The following is a 21,647-nucleotide window of genomic DNA, read 5'->3' on the forward strand; positions in this document are numbered from 1 at the left end:
GAATATGCAATTAATATTTAATTCTTAATTTAAGTTTGCCAAAAAAATCCCAGTGTTGAAGTAGGTATGTATATCATGCACTGTAACAAATTTCTGTAATTTCTACAGCAAAATTTTACAGTTACTTCTTGTTCTGTCATTTTACAAAGTTTAGCTGTACATTGCAATGCATTGTGGGTCAAAAAACTATTACAGAAGTTGACAGCTTTTCCCCCACAATAAATTACAGGTATATTTGCGCTTGCCTGTAAATTATGCAGTATTACAGTTATTCACTGTTGAATGTGTTGCACGAGGCAGTTTGACGCCATTTTATGTCGGATTGCAGAGGAGCAGGGACATTGCCACGCCACTCATGCACAAAATGTAAGTATACTATTATAAATAGCTATTATAATTGTTAATGTTGGTTGAAATATAGTTTACCGTGTATCAGTCAAGCCCCACAATAAAGTTAATAAAGAAATTTTGAACAAGCAATCCCAGGTGAAGCAGTTTAGTGGTTAAAATAAAGTAAATGGTATAACTTTCATGTTAACCCTTTTCATATTTAAATTGGACTTCAATGCGTTAACGTCACTCAGGCATGCAAGCAGGGTGCGTGCATGCGCGTACATGCACGTCCACATTGATGCATAGGTCTTATACATGCATACATATATTTTGAAATATTAAAATATTGATAGGATCAGATCGAGAGTTTTTAACAAACGTGCGTGTTCATGGGCGCCAAATTCTTTCTCCGCCGGTGGCAGCGTCAAGCAATGCTAAGCAACGAAAGAAGCTCTGAAGCGCCCACGCGATTTGAAGAGGAGAAAAGCGGCGCGGTCACGTTTTCCGTGTGGTTTCAGACGCGACATGTAAAGTAAATGTAAAGCAAATGTGCGCGTATGTGTTGGCCATTTCGGTGGTTGCTCGAGCCGAGCCCCGGAGGACCCAGGGGATCAGGGCATATCTGCGTGTTTATTGTAGCACTTCAACTCATAAAACAACAAGTGAGAAACCTTTTTGGGGTTATAATGTTTCCACCTGCGCTGAAAACGGGTTCTGATGGTGTACTGGTAGCGCAGATTGATACTTTTTCGCAACTATATATAATTGAGAGAGAATGGCCGTTTCTCAACCGAAGGCTTCAGTCTCCGGAGGTCGCATATGCAGGCTGTATGTCATCAAGCCTGGTTTATTATTTTCATTGCAAGTCATAAGCATATTACAACAATGTATGATCAACAAAGAATAATAGTCACGCTTTCAAAAATGATATTGCTATGAAAAATTACTGTACATTTGAATCTATTTTTCTTTGTTTTTTAGGTGTTGGCAACAGCAACAGACATTGAAAAAAGACTACAGTTTCCTGACTCTAATTGTCTTAGGTAGTCTATTTTTTGTAATGAGTTGTAAGCATTGCAAAGACGGGCTATGAAGAACACAAATTAGTTTAACGTGGATATGTTCATGTGGAAAGCAACAGATTTTTTGCATGTAAACCATTTGTTTATGCTTAGGTGAATCAGCGTTTGGATGCTGAGCATCGGGTGGTTGTGCCTCCACATCCCAACTTCGTGGCTGGAATGGCAGCTTTGTTTTCTATCTACTACAACTTCAATCTGGTGTACCAGGAGGAGCAAGTGCACACTGGAGATCATTCAAAGGTAACTATGTGCTTGAAGTACAATGCGGTTTATCATTATTTTGTAAAGTGTGCTATTGTGAGTAACAGAGATTTTATTTTGCTTTAAAGGTGCAGTGTGTAATTTTTAGAAGGATGTCTGGACAGAAATGCAATATAATATACAAAACTACATTATCATGGGTGTATAAAGACCTTTTCATAATAAATCGTTATGTTTTTATTACCTTAGAATAAGACGTTTTTATCTACATGCACGAGGGTCCCCTTATGTGGAGGTCGCCATTTTGTGCACCATGTTTCTACAGAAGCCCTTAACGGACAAAAATTTTTGTCTCCGACAATGACACATTTTTCTGTTGGCGGCTACTGTAGCTTCTCTATGCGTTTCAAAAGCAAGGGATGAGCAGTGGGCTGAGCCGTTGGTTGCAATTCTCAATCTCTCCACTAGATGCTGCTAAATTTTACACACTGCACCTTTAAGTGTGCTTACAGGAAATCCCTTTAACATGATTTTTTAGTTGATAAATTGGGTTAAGTTAGCAGTTATTTACCCAAATGCTTTATATCATTGCAGAACCAATTAATTGTAACATTCAAACATTGACAATAAAGATTTATTTGATTATATATTTTGAAAAGTAGTTCTGCATTGGGGTAACTGAGCATTTAGGTAAATAAACTGCAAACTTGCTTATCTAGAATGTTTTTCAAGTCTGAAAGCACTATAAAGTTGCTTAATACACTTAATATGGTGTATTATGTTATGAATACTAAAATGTTATATTGTTGTGGTTTGTTTTATGTTTTGTTGTCCTTTGAAGCAGGGGATAGTCGGGAAATTTTCAACCAGAGGACCTGCTGCTTGAGGTTATGTTAATGCAACTAACCTAACCATAACTCATGCAATTTTGTGACTAGAAATCCAAATCATCCCTTCAACTGTTATGACCCTATATTTCACTATTGTCATTGCATTGCAGAACCACTTCCTGGTTTAGCTTGCCTGGACAGCACAACTGAAATTAAATTAATAATAATTACCAGCTGAATTGCTGTTGCAGTTTTTCTGCAATTAAGCTGAAAAGGGCAAATCAGCTTGATTTGCACAGCCTGATGTATTTTTGCACTCTCATGTAGAGCAGTTAAGGCACTTTTTCATAAAGTTTATTTTCATGTGATTTTGTGATTTCAGATGCTTCATTGGACTGAACCCGTCCAGTGGGACCAAGACAGCAAAGGTGGTTAGCCAAAAAAGAGGGAAGGTACCGGAGAAAAAGAAGAACCGCATTAACCCTCACGTCTCCTCTCTCCTTAAGCGGCTGATAGATTTTGAATGGCTTCAATTGTAAGTCTCAAGCGACTTCCTCACAATATGAATGGACAATGTTCTAAATGTTTTCTGAATTTCACTGAATGTTAAGAAAATGAATAGAATATGCTGTTAAGAAAAAGACATTCTGAAAATGTACAGTATTGTAACACTGTATTTTGTTTTGATAATAAAATTTCATGATTTTGCATCTTGGACTATGGTTTTATTTAACAGTTGAAGAGAATCTTATCCAATGATGTTTGGATTTAAAGCAAGCCTGGTCTTATTTAAAACACTTTACAATAGGCATCAGCAAAGATTAACTATTTATTTTTTACAACAACACAATGTATTGTAAAATATTTACAGATTTTTGCTGGCAACTCGAGTTGGCAGCAAAAAGATGTAATTATTTCAAAACACATTATGTTGTTGTAAAAAGATTCTACAATAACATATTGTATTGTGAGGAATTTACAGATATTACCTGGCAACTAGAGTTGCCAGGTAATATCTGTAATTTGAAAAGAAAACAAGATAATGTTGTAAACTAAATTACAATAAAGTAGTGTTTTAATATAAAAACCTAATACTTTGCTGTAATTTATGTACAACAATAACCTGTAAATGAAATCCAGTATTATACTGTAATTCATTTTTACAGTTATTAAAAGCAAATTCACAAAACTTTACAAGACTTTACTGGCAACTTTTTTGCCAGGTACTTACTGTAAAATCTACAGGCAAATTCGTTACAGTGTGCTGTTTCCTGAACAACGTTTATTAACGTTTCTGTAGTTCACATTAAATCTTCTTTTCATTAACAGACAGTTAATCAGTGTGAAAAAATAGTTTTAAGTTTAAATGTAACCTTACATTATGTCTACATCTGTGCAAGTAATGACCACAGTGCAGTAATGTAAAGTATTCAGCTATCATGACATGAATTCATGTTTTTACCATGTTGAGGTTATTTTCTTTCATGGATTAAGGACCCCCTCAATAACCTTGCCACCCCATTAATATAAGGTTGACAAAAGTTTGCAACTCCTCAGGTTAACATGGGATTGTCGTGTATTGGTGAAAACACTGTCCTTGTGCATGAAACACTTACAGTGGGTATAATAATACTTTCTTCCTCACTTACCTGTAGCCCGAATAATCACGCGCGTCTTGTTGAGTGAACTTTGGCGCGTTGTACAAAGTGAAACCATCCTATCACACGTAGCGAGTAAAGACATAAAGTGATGTGAGTTAGAGCGGCGGGACTCAAGAAATGCTAATCCAATCATATTAGCAATGTGAGTAGAGAGGCGGGACTAAAGAAATGCAAAGCCAATCATATTAGCGATGTGAGTTACGGAGGCGGGCATTGCAGAGAACGAAACCTGTTAACCGTTTGTGTACCACATAGAGCGTCATTTTTACAGAACGGGATTCCGAAAGATTTCTAATCTCATTTAAATGATTCCTGAAAAAATATAATAAGTAAAAAATAGAAAACACAAGAATAATACGGACATCAGTGGTTATATATAATTACAGATTAATTGTTTGGTCAAAATTATTGCTAGGGACAATTCAGTCTTTCCTGAATATTGCTGGGGACATGTCCCTAGCGTCCCACCCAAAATCTACGCCCATGTTTGTCAGTGACGCATGTATCACTCGTATTTTCCACCGGCGCACAGCGGGTTTTTCCCTCCACAGACGCACGTCAGCAAACTAGGGAATGAACTTGCGCTCCCTGGGCGGTTCAGGGCAAAAAAAGGAGGCGTGTTCCGGCGCAAACCATCCCTGATGCTATTTTGCAGTTTCAAAAAATAATTGCGCCACTGACCAAAAAAAACTAGTCTAAGGTCAGTGGCGCGTTGCGCATTGTTAATTATGCTATTTTAAGGGTTGACCATAATGTATAGCGCGCACAACGCGCACACACTTTGCTTATCTAATCTACACAGATGCAACAGTTATTTTTGCAAATCATAAATTGTTACAATAAAAAATATTAACACATGAGATAAGGGAAATCATTGTGGTGAGCATTGTGGTGATAGTTTTTATTTATTGTGTGGCTGCGTTAAAAATTATCATGCAAATAATGATTAAAATATTTTCATAAGTTTGTTGTGTGGCTGTATTACATTTATTTTATGTAAATAATAATTAAAATGTTTTCATAAGAAACCTAAATGTATGTGAACTTGATTTGTAAGTGTACTATGGGGTTAGACTGCTTGCGTTTCTTGGCTTTCAGCGGTGAGGGTGGACGCAGCGATGTCCTCTGCTGGCGTCAGGTCATGTGTAGAGGCAGATCCACCTCCCGTTACACGGCGTGCCCGATTTATGCTGGCAAGCTTGGGATTCCCCCGTCTCCTGACATCATTGTAGCGCTTGCGGCGCAACATCCAGGGGATGCCAGCTGATGAGACAATTGTGGCTATTTCCTCTTACGCCTGTTTAACCGACGCTGATTTGGGCGGATTTCTCCCATCCCCATACAAAACAACTTCTCTGTCGTTGACTGCTCTTACAAGAACGTCGGTCTCCGCGGCTGTGAACCGCTCCTTGTGTGCGCCTGGTAAATCCGTCATAATAATAGCAACCCGCCATGGAACTTGCGCACTTGCGTTAAAAGGGAATGTTGAATGACGTTCTGATTGGTTTATTTGACGTTACGCCCAAACCACACCTATGAATAATGAACCTACTTCAGACCAACCCCTTATTGATTTGTGCCTGGCGCAATAGTTATTTCTCCCGCGGGGAAAATAGCAACAGCGCCAAGATCCGCCCACAAAGTCACTTGCGCTTTGCGCTTCGCACTTGCATTACAGATCGTTAAAATAGAGCCCTTAATCTAAAACTGTCTTGAACTGTCATATTTTTAATATGTGTTGAATTAAAAGCAATTGCTGTAAATCACACTGGCATACAATTAGGCAAATACACTATAAAGGTATATTTTAAGGTGGAGTGCACAATGTTTGAAAGCCAATGTTGATATTTTAAATCACCTAAACAAACACGCCCCTACCCCAATAGAATCTGGACCTTCTTTTGATAGACCCGCCCCACACACAGTGGCGGAACTAGAATTTTTTTAATGGGGTGGCCAGGGGGTGGCCAAAGCTACTTTAGGGGGTCCATACAGTAGTCCATAAAAGAAAATGACGTATAACCATGTATCAAGAAAGCATAAATGAATCTTTTGATCGCATTAGATGTAAACATAATAAGGGTGAATTTTAAATCTGTGAATTTCTTACATCTGATTTACTGTCTGTTAAAGGGATTCACCCAAAAATGAAAATTCTGTCATCATTTACTCACCCTTATGTTGTTCTAAACCTGTATTTTATTTTAATAAACCCAAAAGGGTAGATATTTTGATAAATGATGGTAAGCACACAATTAATGGTATATCCATTGAATTCCATCATGTTGTTTTTATTCCTACTATGGAAGTCAATGGTTACAGCTGTGTGCATACCATCATTTATCAAAATATCTTCTTTTGTGTTCATCAGAAAAAAGAAATTCGTACAGGTTTAGAACAACATAAGGATGTAAAAATGAATTGAATTTTGTGAACTATCCCTTTAATGAATCAAAAGATCCAGAAATCTAAACTCCATGATAAACCTTAAACTTACTTCAAATAGCAGAGCTCAACACAAAGGATGTTTCGATTAATTTTTATTTACGAAGATACAGAAGATGCAAAAGTGTTCTTTTTTCTTTTGATATTTAATTAACTTTAATGACAGATAGACTTCAACAGGTTAGGCTAAGACCGAATGCAATAAAATGTTTATTCGTTTAAGACGTACAGTAACCAAATGTTTAGTATGAAAATCACCAAGACAGCTATTTTTACATTATGAACATTTGTCCGTTTAAGCCAAAAAGACGCGAATATGAAGTTGTTTAAGCTCTGGCTGTGCACGCGCACTATCGGATATGCGCGTCGCGCTTTCAAGTTCAATGTGGCAATCGTGTCGAATTAACAATCATACCGTAGCCTATAAAGATCACGTCAAGAATGAAAACATGGTGCTGGGTTTTGTTGTAAAAAGAATTGGCAATCTTAGACTTTATTCAGTCCACAAGAAAATTACCACACTTCCAGCATATACGGTGAAATCATGTATGATTAGCAATTAATGTACGGCTTCACTTAGATCATTTTAAAGAGATTCCAAGCATTAGACATGACATTTATCTTCTGATGGTATGAAAAGTATTCGTTAAGTCACAGTAATTTTTCTGACGCGTTTTTGAAAAGACGTCACTGATGGAGAGATAACAGAACGCGCATTATATATTTTCTTAATTTTGTGAAAGCACAACATTCAGTTTTTATAGACACACAAAAAATGACACTTTAACGTTTTAAATGATCTATAAATCATATCTGTATGTCCAAAATCAGCAGAGTAAACCAAGTCTCTTTGCGCAGTGATTGAAAAATAAAGAGTTTGCGGCGCGACCGCAGGGAGGGTTAATAGTCATAATGTGTGTTTTTAACAATGTGCTGCGCTGCCGCACGTCGAAAATAAACATAGCGATTAAGTGAAAGTAGCGCATTAAATTTGGGGTGGCACACAGGGTGGCCAGTGACATGTCAAGGGTGTCCAGTGCCACCCTGGACACCCCTCTGGCTCCGCCACTGCCCACACATACACAACCCCGGCAAGGATGTCGGTTAGTAGACACGCCCCTTACTGCTGATTGGCTACAAGTGTTGGACCACAAGTTTTGGTAGTCGACCCGACTCCCTTTTTCAAAGCGTTTTTCAAACATTATGCACTCCGCCTTTAACCCAAATGGGTGAACTTTGTTTTAAGGTGTAGAAGTTGTTTTTTAAATGTCAGGTATTGTATTTTTTATGTTTTATCGGCCCAACATGTGGCTTGTTATTATTGTTTTACTTTTTAAAGCAACAGAATATTTTGCTCCTATTTCTGTGTCATTGCCACCGATCTCCGCATTTTTCCGTGGCCGTACCACAGACTTTCTTTTCCGTGTCAGTTTTACATATTGGTTACTCAATTGTTTTTCCTATTTTTAAACTACTGTCACTTGGGTTTGGGGTTAGATTTGGGGTTTGGGTTAGGATGTCCCTTTAACTATTGGTTAGAGTTGGGTTTGGGTTAGGATGTCATTTTATGTAACAAAAAGTCGTTCTAACCCCAAACCCAAGCGTGAATGGTAAGAAAAGAGGAAATCAATTAAGTAACCAATACGTGAAATTGACACGGAAAAGAAAATCCGTGGTACGGACACGGAAAAATGTGGAGATCCGTGACAATGACATGGATAAATTAGCTAAATATTCCGTGACTATAACACGGAAATTCTTGAGATCAGGCTGTTTTAATGTATTGCTGTTATCATGCATTCTTGCTGCATACTTGTAATCGGTTCTCTAATAGTATTTTACAATTGTGACAACTCAAAAGGTCAGCATGTGTTCAATGACAGTGTCTTTGTTTCATTGCCAGTAATGGTGGAAATGTTCAGTGTTCAATGCTCTTTTGTTGGCCACCAGGACAAATATTCGCTAGAGTAAAAGCTTTGAAAACTATCCTCCGCCTCTCCTATTTCTTATATGGCCTGCGGTTGTCCTATGAACAATTGAATTAGTGCTCACCTCCAACCATCAAGGCAAAACAATGAAAAACGAGGTAGATTACGAAGAATATCTCCTGAGAAATTACAGAGGTCAATTCCAGCGCTCCCAAATATAAATCAGATATTTTAAAACTGTTGTAAGTGCAATAAAGCTACGTTTTATTACTTCAGAATTAAACCCAGCCACTGGCTTCAAGTAAGTGAAATAAGTTTGTAATAAAATTCTCTCAAGGAAGCCGAAACAATCGTTTCTGAATATTCAACATCATTTTCATCTTTCTTTTAATCTTTCACTTGCTCCCTCTCTGTACATTGAAAATGAGCACAATGAAATAATTCATATAATGTGAAGGAGGTTCAGCCTTTGAGAACAATTATTCATTTTACCAGATCGCTCGAGGTGTTTCAAAACTCCCTCGAGGCTTTCAGTCTGCAGTAATACTGTGAATCAAATGTAGATAATTAAGATAAAACAATGAGATGTGTACGGTTTGCTCTTTTTAAGCATGTAAAGTGGATTAATGAGGAGAGATTGTTCAGTTTATTGAGCAAACACGTCTTCAGAGTGGATTACAAGTGTACTGTATGCTGTTTCTCCATAACTTATCGCACAAATTGCTTTCGTAAATAAAAATAATACAGCATGCATACTACACACTGCAGTTGTAGTAAGAGTAGGCTGGTAGTGTGTTATTATTCACCCACATGAATCATCCATTGGCAATTGTGAACCGTAAGAACATCTTGTCGTATGTGAAACAAGGTCATCCGTCTGTGTTAGTCTGTCAGACAAAGTGCACGAGCATTCGCGGCCCAAAGCTGTGATGTAGAGCTGAGCCTCATCTGCGGTGAAGGTCTCGTGTCTGTTGTTGTCTGCTCTGCTGGCATTGGAGATTCATTGTAACGGGAGAAATTGGTTTTGGGACACATCGGCTGGCGTGAAGCAGAAATAGGCGAGTGGAGATGGAGGAACACAATAGTAAGAATAGCAGCGATCATAATGACATATTGATCTTGGTGTATGCATGTATAAAAAGGAACAGTTCAGCTGAACTAAAAAAAGTATATTTAGGCATTTAGCAGATGCTTTTATCCAAAATGATTAGTCTCAAACCTGTACTTCAAAATTTCTCCTTTTGTGTTCTGCAGAAGAAACAAAGAAATATGGGTTTCTAACAATTGAATAAGACAACCCAAACTCACGGAAATTCGTGTTATAGTCACAAAAAATTGGATTAATGTTTTCGTGTTATTGACGCTATTTCCTTGTTTTTGTGCCTTTGGAGCACGAATGTCTTTTTCGTGCCACCCAGCACGAATTTCTATAAATGCACTGTAAAAAAATCCGTAGAAATTACAGTATTATTGCAGCTGGGTTGCCGGTAACTTACCGTAGATTTAAATTTATGTTATTTACTGGCAACATTTTGTTCAAAGTTAAAGGAAGATTTAACATTTACAAGTCTTTGTCTTTACAGAGTAAAACTAAAAAGACAGCATCAAGCAAAACATTCTGGGAAACAAAATCTGAAGCAAAAAAACAGTAAAAGGTTGATGAAAATTTCTGGTCCCCACAATGCTTTGAATGAGGCTGTTATTGTATAGTTTTATTCTGTAAAGATAAAGACTTGTTAATATTTAAAATTGATTTAACTTTGAACAAACTTTTGTCAGTAAATAACATAAATTTAAATCTACGGTAAATTACCGGCAACCCAGCTGCAATTTTTACGGATTTTTTTTACAGTGTGGTTTTTTTGTGTTTGTGCCCCAACTTTCTTTATATTTTGTTTTCTCATCGTTTATTCTCTTTCTTTTTACCATTGTTGGTTGGGGTTTGGGTTAGAATTATTTCTGCGACTTCCTAGCCCCAACTCCAGACGAGAATAGTTTTAAAAGCGGACGAAAAACATGTAGAAACCAATGCATAAAATTACATCCTAACGCAAAACCTGAATCTAACACTAACCCCAAGCGACAATGATTTAAAAATAGGAAAAAACTATGAGAAAAAAATATATAAAATGACACGAAAAAGAAAGTCGTGGCACAGACACGAAATGTAGATGGTAATGTTGTCTCTTGCCTCATAAATGTGGCAATGTCTCACCTGACTGTAAGACGCAGCACCAGCCAAGTTCTGAAAATAGGCGGCTTATAGACCGAAAAATACGGTAATAAAATTTTTATGACAGGGTTTTAATTTTTACTAATCCAAATCCAAATTTAAGCCATTTGTTATACTGTAAAGTTGCCCCGTAGTCATGGTTATCACTCACCCTCAATATCCCTTCTCTGAACCTCAGGGGTGTCCCGATATTTGCTCGCCTCAAACGCGTAACTGATTTTTCACCACCTAAATGCTCGTCACCCGCACCGGTGGGACTATTCAAAGCAGCGCTTATGAAATATTTATCAGAACACAAGAAATTCCCTGTATTTTAATTACCTATTTTATACTCAAGGTAGAAGATTAAGTGAGCTGGCTGCTGTAAGGTGACTCTGTTCATTTGCGGTGATTATGGTGAATAATTAAAATCTTTTTGGTTGCTCTGTGGATTGGAAGACGAAACGCTGAAAGGATTTATTCACAGTTGAGCCACAGCCATTAATTTTGAATGTACCCCAAAGCACCTGCACAGAGTGTTGGCATGTTTTATTCAGGCAGCGTCTGTGTTTTTAAGATCACATACCTGGGAGTCCCGCTCGGAGGTCTTTTTTTGCAGAATCTATATGTTGTGTGTCGTCACACATTGAAACCCCTTTGGTTAGCTATAGGAAGTAAAAACAGAAGATTCTGGCTGCGTAAGCTTAAAGGGACACTCCACGTTTTTTGAAAATATGCTCATTTTCCAGCTCCTATAGAGTTAAACAAGTTTACCGTTTTAGAATCCATTCAGTTGATCTCCGGGTCTGGCGGTACCACTTTTAGCATAGCTTAGCATAATCCATTGAATCTGATTAGACCATTAGCATCGCGCAAAAAAAATAACCAATTTTTTCTTGCAAAAAAATGACAATAGTTTTGGTAAATAAAACCCTTGTCCCCCAGTTTGGATTGTTTGAAACTGTGCTGAAACTGCAATTTTAAACATCATTGAAACTGTAAACTTTTAGGGTCCAATAAAATCTATAAAATTGAGAAAATTTTTATTTAAAAAACGTAATTTCTTCTCGACTAAACAAAGAGAGACATCAACATTTTGGATGACATGGGGGTGAGTAAATTATCAGGATTTTTTTTTTTAAAAAGGAGTAAAGGGCTCGTTATAGTTGTGCGTAGGTCGTACGGCGTAGCCACGACGGCGTAGGTTCCCCGTCGGTTTTCATTTATATTTTTGCGTCTTTGTTCGCGTTGACGTGCAAACACACGCGCAGATCGCTGGTAGGCAGTATCCACGCGTGTAACCATAGTAGCAGCGCGACCGTCAATAAAGAAGCAGCTTGGCAAGTTAACCCACAAACGAAGAAGAAACAGCAACTTGTTGTGTATGATTTGAGAAGACCAGCAATGATGGAAGTACATAAACAGCGACTTTTGACAATGCCTATGACGCAGTTTTTTTACCTGATGAGAGGGGTTCCGATGGACCAATCACATTGTTTGCGGTTCGTGAGAACTAACGCGCTGTTAAAAATTTTGCGTGGTGCACGTCAGGCTACGCAGAGGCTACGGATAACCTACGGCGTAGGGCTTATGCACGACTTTAAATTGGGCTTAATCCTTTAAGGTTTGGAAGGTTTAACAGCTAACATAATTCTAATTTAATGTAAAATGACGAGAAGGTTACAGACTGCAGTACAGCCGCACAATTGCGAAGAAAATGTGATATGCAATCTTTTTTATAATGTGATATTCGATACACTACATGCGGTTTATGATCTTTTTATTTGGTATTAAATATGCTACAACAATTTTTTTTAATTCTATATAGGGGGGAGCGAGGCACAAATGAACGCTTTTTGGCTTTAATTTGGATTAAAATTTAAGTTGGATTAATCATTTTTTACACAACCAACACTCCCATCTCTGCTACAAATGAACACTAAACGTTTGTTTGTGGGACCTACCATTATCATACATATCTCCCACAATAGGTGGGGTTAATTGTAACAGAGTGTTTGTTGTAACACCTGCTAGAAAATTTAAACACAAATAATTCATCAAATTCTATGTGCATAAAATCTCATTTATGTTCATGACACCTGTCATGATTATGAAAGTGTCATGTCAGTCTTATGAACACGCCTTCTAGTAAAGTGTTACCAAATAATATAAGGTTGGATATGGTGACTTACACACCCAACTCGGGAAAAAAAGATGGAAAAAAATTACTTTTATGCCTCCAAAACACTCTTTGTTCAATATCTTAACGAAAACACATCAAACTTTTCACAAATTCATCATCTGACAGTAAGAGATAAAGACCAAAAGCACAGATTGCTCGGCCCTGTATGTGTAAAGTAGCCGTGTTACAATTAACCCCGCATTAGTATGTGCCACGCTCACCCCTATATAATGAAATATTGGATACTCTGTCTGCATGCAATATATGCAATCATATTTTTTATAATGCAATATTTAATACGCTATATTAAAATTAAGATGCAATTAAGAGAAGTTTGTAAAATCCATTTGAATTATATTAAAATATTTTAAATATATAAAAAAAGAAAATTATATAACCAAAACACATTTTACTGTCTCTGTTATATGCTAATTTTAAAGCATTAAAACATTGTTATTGCACATATGCACATTTGCATAATTTCAATATGTTTTTTTACATAAAATCATCCTACATAATATAAAAAACATTCTGTGAAATGTAACCTTGGTATCTTATAAGATAACGTCAGGCCATTGAAATCAATGTAAAATAAACCTTTGATGCTCATAATTAAATCATAAGACTTCAGCTTGGTTTTCACAGACAGGCTTACAATTATTACGACACCCAATAACAGATGTAGAATATGAATATAAAACAAACGCCCTTGTTAAATCATTTATACATAAGCAGATATGTAGTATTTCTAATGAAAGTATTCAGGTCAGAATGTGTTTTTTTTCTCAATGTAGACTCGTCTCATGTCGATTCGGGGGCTGCAGGTTCCTCTGGGATCTTTCCCAGGAGACGTGCTGGTTTTCTTGGCAAGCGCTGGTGAGCATGTGCTCTGCTCATTTACATTGATGGCAAGACTTCTCCTTTGCTGGCATTTTCAGCAGCCATCGATCCACCGGCTGCCTGATTAATCTTCTATAAAAGGATCAGGAGTCAATTAGTGTCTGAATTTTACTTTGAATTCCACCTGTGTGTCACCTTCCCCAGAGAAACCCAATACTCTGTCTTCTGTACAGCACACCTGAAATATCCATCTCCAGTCAATTTACATGTTTCCTCTGCATTTCATACAGTGTGAGGAATACATCTGCATACCAAAGACAAAAGATCTACCTGCAGGAAAAGAAGGAATGTGCTAACTACCTCCAGACTGGATCTGGTTTCAATTATTGGTTTGACAGGGAACAATGACAGATTGTTCTGTGTTCTCTTGTCTGATAAAGGTTATGATAGGCCTACAGTAACTGTGTTCCAAAATCTAGCGTGCTACCTACCTAGACAGCAATTAGGGAACACTATCATTGGGAATGCTAATGAAAACTTTCTCCAGGTGTATCATACCCTGGTTCAATCTCATAAAAAATCAAATTTTACCCACAATTTGTGTGCTGGCGGTTTTAGCGGCAACAACATAAACAGCTTTTGTTGCCCAAACTTAATTCTTTCCACGCCAGCGTTTAAAAAAGTTGCCAGCCAGCGCCAGCATTTTTCATGATTTTCACAAAAGTGTAATGCCTTCCAGAAAATGTTCTTCTTAAAACAAATAAACATACAATATATACATTTTTGTGAAGGACTTTTGAACGAGATCAGATGTGAGCAATCCTCAAAAACATACACTGTTTGCCCTAGGGCAATACATCCGGGTTATATAAATTGCACCTAGTGGATAATAGCGGTATTGCGGAAATGCATTGGCAGGGAAGTGTTTTTTCTTAATTGACGAGTTAATTTGTCAATGGCGGGGAAAGAGTTAACTTCTGGTAGCCTCCTGCAAAGAATCAATAACAATAGAGTCTCTCTAGAGTGGATTATTTCTGATAATGAAAAAAATATATAATAAATAAATGACCTTAATTCAATTTATAGCTAAAGCGTATTGACTACTACACTGAGCTAACGTTACCGTGTAACGTAAAGCTACAGATCGCCTGCCAAACTTCTCTTCTCATAGCAGTGAACCAAGCTCACAGTCTCTTTTTGTTTTCAGTAAATCATTTTTTATTTTCAACAAGGTATTTGTTTCAGAGGTCAGTTTAGCCACTAGCCAAGACCGATTAACAAACACAACCTGGAAATTAACTTCGGGACAGGCGCGTAGTCATGGGAATACGTTGCGTCAGATGAAACCGTCTATAGAAATCTCATACTTCAATACTATATAGTAGACCAAAATCAGTAGACGAAGTGAGTAGTATGTCCGAATTCCTAATATTCAAGAAACAGTAGACGAAAAGTACCTGGATGACCTACTACTTCCAGCAAGATTTTGAAGTGTGCATTCGATGGACACTTTACTATCCAGTGAGGCCAGGAGAGGAGTTACCCAACGAAAACGAAGGAGTGGCGTTGTCATGTTTAAAAATGTCGGAAAGCGGTAACATGGCTCGGTTTAAATTGAAATACATTATGAAAACAGTTGTCTTCCGTGATCAAATTGCACTTATTACATGGCTCGTTGGAAATTCTTGATTCTGATTGACCAGCCTGATCTTACAAGAATTCGTACATATTTTATGAGTTGGCTAATTCGTATGAATTAGTACGAAGTTAATCGTGCAAAAACATCCGATTAACATAAAAAAACAATAACGAAACCCTGCCCCTAACCCCAACGTCACAGGGGTTAAGGCAAATCATTAAAAAATGTACGAATGTGGTCATACAAATGAATACGAATTAGACACCTCGTAAAAAATTTACGAGGTGCCATGAGATAGCGTTGGATTGACCAATCGCGACATTTACAGGTTTGCTATTCACTGATAACAACTGCTATAAGCTAATAACACACGGTAACTTGAATGCTGCAAATCATTTTGACCGGTACAGTTTACCATACTTTCTGGACTATAAGCCGCACCGGAATATAAGCCGATATCATTCAAAAATGCGTCATTAACACAAAATAATATATATAACTCATTGTAGACTATACATCGCGTTTATTTAGAAAATTATTTCACAAAATTCAAGCCGAAGAACAGACATTTAATCTGAAAAAGGCAAGTTATTCAACTAAACAATAGCAGACAGAACAGCAGGCTGAATAGATGTCTGTACGTTAAAGTAATATTATCAGTTATTTAAACGATAAACCATAGCATACAGAACTTACCTGGAAGGTTGAATAGGCTAAATTAACCGAACAAACCAACTAGCGTGAAGTTCGCATACTCGTCATTCCACAATATTGAATCCATTGAATTACAAAAATACAAAAGCAATATATAGTGGACTCTCGGCCGTAGACGGTAATGTTGTCTCTTGCCTCATAAATGTCAAAATTAATTCATACTGACTTACAAGGCGCACCTGACTAGAAGACGCAGCACCAGCCAAGTTATGAAAAAAAAATGCGGCTTATAGACCGAAAAATACGGTAATACCACACAAAAACGAAATATAAATATGTCTTTTAATAACATATATGACATTATATTTACAAATGATTAAACCAAAGAGTGTGTTTGTGACATTTGAACGTCTTTGACTTATCTAAAAAATGCACGTAAACGGTTTTCCTCGCAGATGGTCTGTATTTGTTAAAAATGAGCAAAAAATATTTAAAATCAGTATTAAATGTTCCTTACCTTACTTGTGAGGTAAATAGCAATGTAATAACCCTTCAGGCTTATTTCTGCGATAACAACCAGCTATACTTACACTGTAAATTATTACCCCAGGGCTCGAAATTGCGACCATTTTGGTCGCATATGCGACCGAAATTTAATCTGTGCGACCTTAAAATATATTTGGGAGCATTTGTGCGACTGCCCATTTTGTTGTGACGCGAGTTGATTGTGATCCTGCGTGCTGGCGCTGTCCCAGGTTCAGTGTTCTCTCCAACGATACATAACCAATCAAATTTCACCATTATTCTTGCGTTTAATGAAGACCGCAGATTGGCTAATATGAGCGTCAGTCATTCCTTGTTGCCGTGAAGCGCGGAAATGTGAAGAGACGAACGCGTCGCGAGCATGACGAGAGCGAGCCGATTACAGCCAAGGTTATTACTGTATTTTTTGACGACGATCCGGATTCAAATGTAACTCCACCACCGGAAAATACGAGTTGACGTTTAACCTTTCAGAGAGAGTGGCTTAAAGATTTCGAGTGTCTCCGCTATGAAAATGTAACTTACTGTGTTTACTGTAAATCCTGTAAAACGGCGTTAATGGCGGAATCAAAACATTTTAAGCACCAGACGTACCTTGCTTAAACATGGCAAAAGTGCCAAAAATACAAGACGTGTCATGACAAATGTGTTTATTATTGATGGAGACACGAGCTGTCTGTCAAAGTGTGTTTGATGGTGTATGTGCGCATGCGCTGGTGAATGGACATTCGACAAACATCCTTGTGGTCCATGTTGCTGTGGAATACGACAATGCTGATGGTATGTTTTTGTTGTAATTTTTAAAACATTGCCTATTTAGTAGTTAAAGCATCCTGGTAATGCAGTTATCAATACCAATATATATTAGCCTTCTATATAGGGTCACTTTTGTAATGTCACAATTAATCAGTGTTTTACGTGTTTGCTAGATTTTCTATGTAATCTTAATCATGTTACCTGTAATTGTTAAATTATTATTGCTGCAATACTATTTCAACAGCATTTGGGTATTAATTTAGAAATTTATGCAGCAAAAAATAAAATAAAATAAAATAGAAGACCAACTTTTAAATGCTGGCCATAGGACGTGTAAAGCCCGGTGGTGGTGTTTTATTTTTAATAAAATAAATCTATTAACATTTACATTGTAGTTGTGGTGCTTTTACATTTTTTGATGGATGCGCCTACATTTTTAAAGAGTTAGGAGCACCAGTGCTACCAAATAAAAAAGTTAATTTTGAGCCCTGTACCCCTTAACATTTTCCTAGCTAACAGCTAACTTGTTATAATGATGACGTATGTCACGTGATGTTCAAAATGGCGGAAGTAGTACGTCCGAATTTTATTCACACTACCCATATTCATTCTATAAGGATTGTACTGTTTTAACGGTCAATGAGAAGGTACTTCATCTAATAATTCAATGCGTACTGTCACAGTACGCCATTTCTGATGCAGGCTATGGCGCAATCCATTGAACTTAAGTATGATTTGCATCGTGTGTACGCTTCAGAATCATTATTTTGGGTGTAATAATAATTGCAATATTAAAGAGATCTCATCTGTGATTTTTCTTTCCTTTGGGAAAAACCCAAACCATATTCAATAGCTAAGATCCAGCTTCTTTTAACACTTGGAAAACATTCACTAACTGTCTCATGAACCTGACACACACTGAGGTGTTAATGAAGAACAGCTGTCCATCTTCATCGCTACACCGACTGCAAATCACCCCTGCGTGGATGTAGAATCAATTAAAAAATGTGTTTCTTGTGTGTGTGATTCATGGATTTGACAGTAATGATGAAGATTTGACTCCACTGTAATGCTATTTTTAACTTGTTTCCTACAGGTGTTTCAACGCAGAGAAGATGGCTCAGTGAATTTTTTTCGCGACTGGGAAGCGTACCGTGAGGGATTTGGCAAGATAACAGGAGAACATTGGCTGGGTAAGACCTCCAATTATAACTATCTAGATCACAATGTGTTGAATGTTATCGCAAGAGAAAATATGATTCATGGATCCACTTAAAGCTTTACAACCTTTAAAAACTTCAAAAAAGTTGAATTGCGAAAAGGCATATTAAACAGCACATATCAATTACTTTTTCTTCAGGGGTGCTGGTGGAAAATGTTAATTTGCATTTGAAGTTAATCATATAAAATGTATAATGCAAAATTGTTCAGACTATTGTATGTATTGGAAAAACTATTAAATTTGGAAGAAATCATAAAAGTTCTTTAAATTAATGAGCACAGAGAATAAATAGCAGTTCATTAAGAGCAGTAGCTCGCAGTCGTCTAAAAGGGTCAAAAGAGGCTTTAAGTCAAATAAATTGCACACATGCCAAAATCTTATCTTGAATGACAGTAATGGTTTTTTAAAAGCTTGCCAAGTAGATTTTCTGCTCGCTTTACACACAAACACTCGCTCATCATTCCTTTAAACTGTTTTTCTTCAGTGCTGACAACTGTAAGTAACAAGGGCACATTCGGTTTTGCCGCGGTGAGCTGCCAGCGTGGACCAAATGCCAAGCTGTGTGTCCAGAGCCGAGTGTGCTGTAGCAGATGGTTGTGGGTGTACAGGGATCAAAGCTTTATTAAAGAGATTGAATGTAGTAAGAAAACTCATAGGAGCGATTTCATAGACAGGGTGCATGTTTGAGCTGCCTTAATTTAAAAACAACTTGTAGTGACATACCTTAAATGGGACCTATCATGAAAATCTGACTTTTTCCATGTTTAAGTGCTTTAATTGGGTCCCAAGTGCTTCTATCAACCTAGAAAATGTGAAAAAGAAAAACCCAGTAACTTAGTTTTGGTAAACTATTCTCTGCAAGCATGTAAAAAAATAGGTCACTGACATTTGGCTCCCCCTGTGATGTCAGAAGGGGATAATTCCGCCCTTTAATCTACACTATCCAACCATGGCACTGACATTTAGTGCACTGCCCTTTAGTGCCTACAAAGTGGCAATTTTAACATGCTATAATAAATTATCTTTCGGGTATTTTGAGCTAAAACTTTACATACGTACTCTGGGACACCAACGATTTATTTGACATTTTAAAAAGCCTTGTGAAATGTCTCCTTTAACATATATCAGTGTCATTGTTTTGTCTCAAAATGCACAACAGTAATGTTTTTTGTAAGGTTTGTTTGAAAAACTACTTAAATTGTCTTAATTTGACTAAGGCCTAGTCCTGGATTAATCTAATCCCCCCCCCCAAAAAAAAAACATTTTTTCCGAGCCTGGCGACAGCTAGCGTGACATTAAACGTTTTTCTGGAATTTAATGCCGAGATTGCGATGTTTTTTACCATTCGCCAAGAATGGTAATGTCACTTTTCACTCAGCCATCCAATCACAGTAGAGGCAAATCCCAAGTTCAGCTGAAGAAAAGCGCCCACGTTTTGCGTTTTTCAAAGAGAGCACCAAGCATTTCAGACACGTTTAATTTCATTTCGAACCTATTTGTTGTTGTATGTAACAGAAAATTAACAGCAGACATGATTGGATTGTCATAAAGGCGAGAAAATAATAACAGATATTATTTTGTGGTGAACCCGCCCTTTAGATCTGAAAGATGTTTTAACACAAAAAATATATATTTGTGATTTGTTTGTATGTTTTAATTTGACGGTCGGCTGCTCTTCTTTACTTCGGATGGAAATGAGAAAAAATTTATTTTTCTTTTATTTATTGCAAGGTCGCTCCCCTTTCATGAAAAAGGAAATATTTCCTTTGAGGACAACACTTATGATACGCATTTTGATATTCCGTTTTTTTTTACTTGACAACCATTTCATGTCCGGATGTGTGAAGGGTACCTGGTGTTGTTTTTGGTATAGTGAGCTCAGGGGCCTGATTCCTCAGTCGCCACTGATTTGCTGTGGCAGGTCTGTCACAAAGCGTCATTTCTGAAAGATTGACAGCTTCACAACGAGAGCAGGATGCTTGCCCGCTGTGCCTGAGAATGACTTTTCCCATGGCCTGTTCCTTTTTCTCTTAACAATGAGTAAGTCCAGCCTTGAGCAATCCCTCAGGCCCTTGGGCACAGGATATTACTTGTGTTAGTGTTCAGGGGTTCGGTCCCTGTGGGAAAGGCCAGGATGGAGCAGTCATCCCTGGAGTGATGGGTTCAATGCCCTGCCATGCGGTGAAGATGTCCGTCTGTGCCGGTGAGATCATCTGGTCCATCCCACACTCTTAATCAATAAAAGAGTCGAGGAAACTAGAAACAATTAACCTCCAGGGCTATCGAAATGACTTCCAGAGAACATCAACAACACAGACTCATCAGGAATAAGGTGGCAGACAAACCGGTGAGGGCAGAGGGCCCTTAGCAAGAAGCAATCTAGCCTCTCGCCTCAGACAAATCGGATACGGAGCACAGTTCACAGCGAATCACAAGTTTCTCTGAGCTGCTTCGGCTTGCTAGTTTCTTCGGGCACCCATGAGCCGTGATCGCTTTAGTGGCACATTAGCGATTTGCATGAAATACTTGGCTATGCATAAATGTAAGTCGAATTTTAAAGGGGGGATATGAATATTAATGCACAAGAGTGTATTTTTGTGTCATCAAAGGAGAGGTTTTGAATTAGCATTCCATAATTTTTCTTTTGTAGTGTATTAGCATATCAATTCATGATCAACCTCCCAGAGCACTATAAATAAGTCTTTTATCAGTGATTTTCTCATAATTCTGTTGAATTAGTTATAATAAGTCATTTCCACTCCCACCCTAAAACTCCAGGATATTTACACACTGCCAATACGAAACTCGAGCGTTCATCAAAAACCCACAAATGTGGGTATGTACACTTGCAAGAAGCTGCTTAGGCTTTTGTTTTTCTTAGTTTATGTAATTTATCATTCATTCATTAAAGTGCCCGTTTCTCGTGATCCCATTTTTCAAACTTTAGTTGGTGTGTAAGGTTGCTGTTAGAGCATAAATAATACCTGCAAAATTGTAAAGCTCAAAATTCAATGCAAAGCGATATATTATCTTTAACCAAATTAACTTTTCAAGGATTACAGAGAACGGCCGGTTTGAACTATAGCCCTCTACTTCCCGAGTATATGACGTCAATATAA

At 37.4% G+C, this 21,647-nt stretch overlaps 1 protein-coding gene and 1 long non-coding RNA gene across 10 annotated transcripts in view; both read left to right on the plus strand.

Moving 5' to 3' along the window:
* Window positions 1-21,647, plus strand: part of fibcd1a (fibrinogen C domain containing 1a) — a 273,907-nt gene that overhangs the window by 184,966 nt on the left and 67,294 nt on the right. For all 9 annotated transcript variants that reach the window (XM_073868066.1, XM_055168618.2, XM_055168622.2 and 6 more), the window contains one exon: window positions 18,403-18,499. In XM_073868066.1, coding sequence (XP_073724167.1) covers window positions 18,403-18,499 — 97 coding nt within the window. The remainder of the gene's footprint in view (window positions 1-18,402; window positions 18,500-21,647) is intronic.
* Window positions 1,205-3,142, plus strand: LOC141363981 (uncharacterized). The gene is made up of 3 exons (XR_012369715.1): window positions 1,205-1,376; window positions 1,509-1,655; window positions 2,829-3,142. It is a non-coding gene; the product is annotated as an uncharacterized lncRNA (long non-coding RNA).

The sequence above is a fragment of the Misgurnus anguillicaudatus genome, chromosome 5, assembly GCF_027580225.2.
Source record: "Misgurnus anguillicaudatus chromosome 5, ASM2758022v2, whole genome shotgun sequence".
Classification (NCBI taxonomy): domain Eukaryota; kingdom Metazoa; phylum Chordata; class Actinopteri; order Cypriniformes; family Cobitidae; genus Misgurnus; species Misgurnus anguillicaudatus.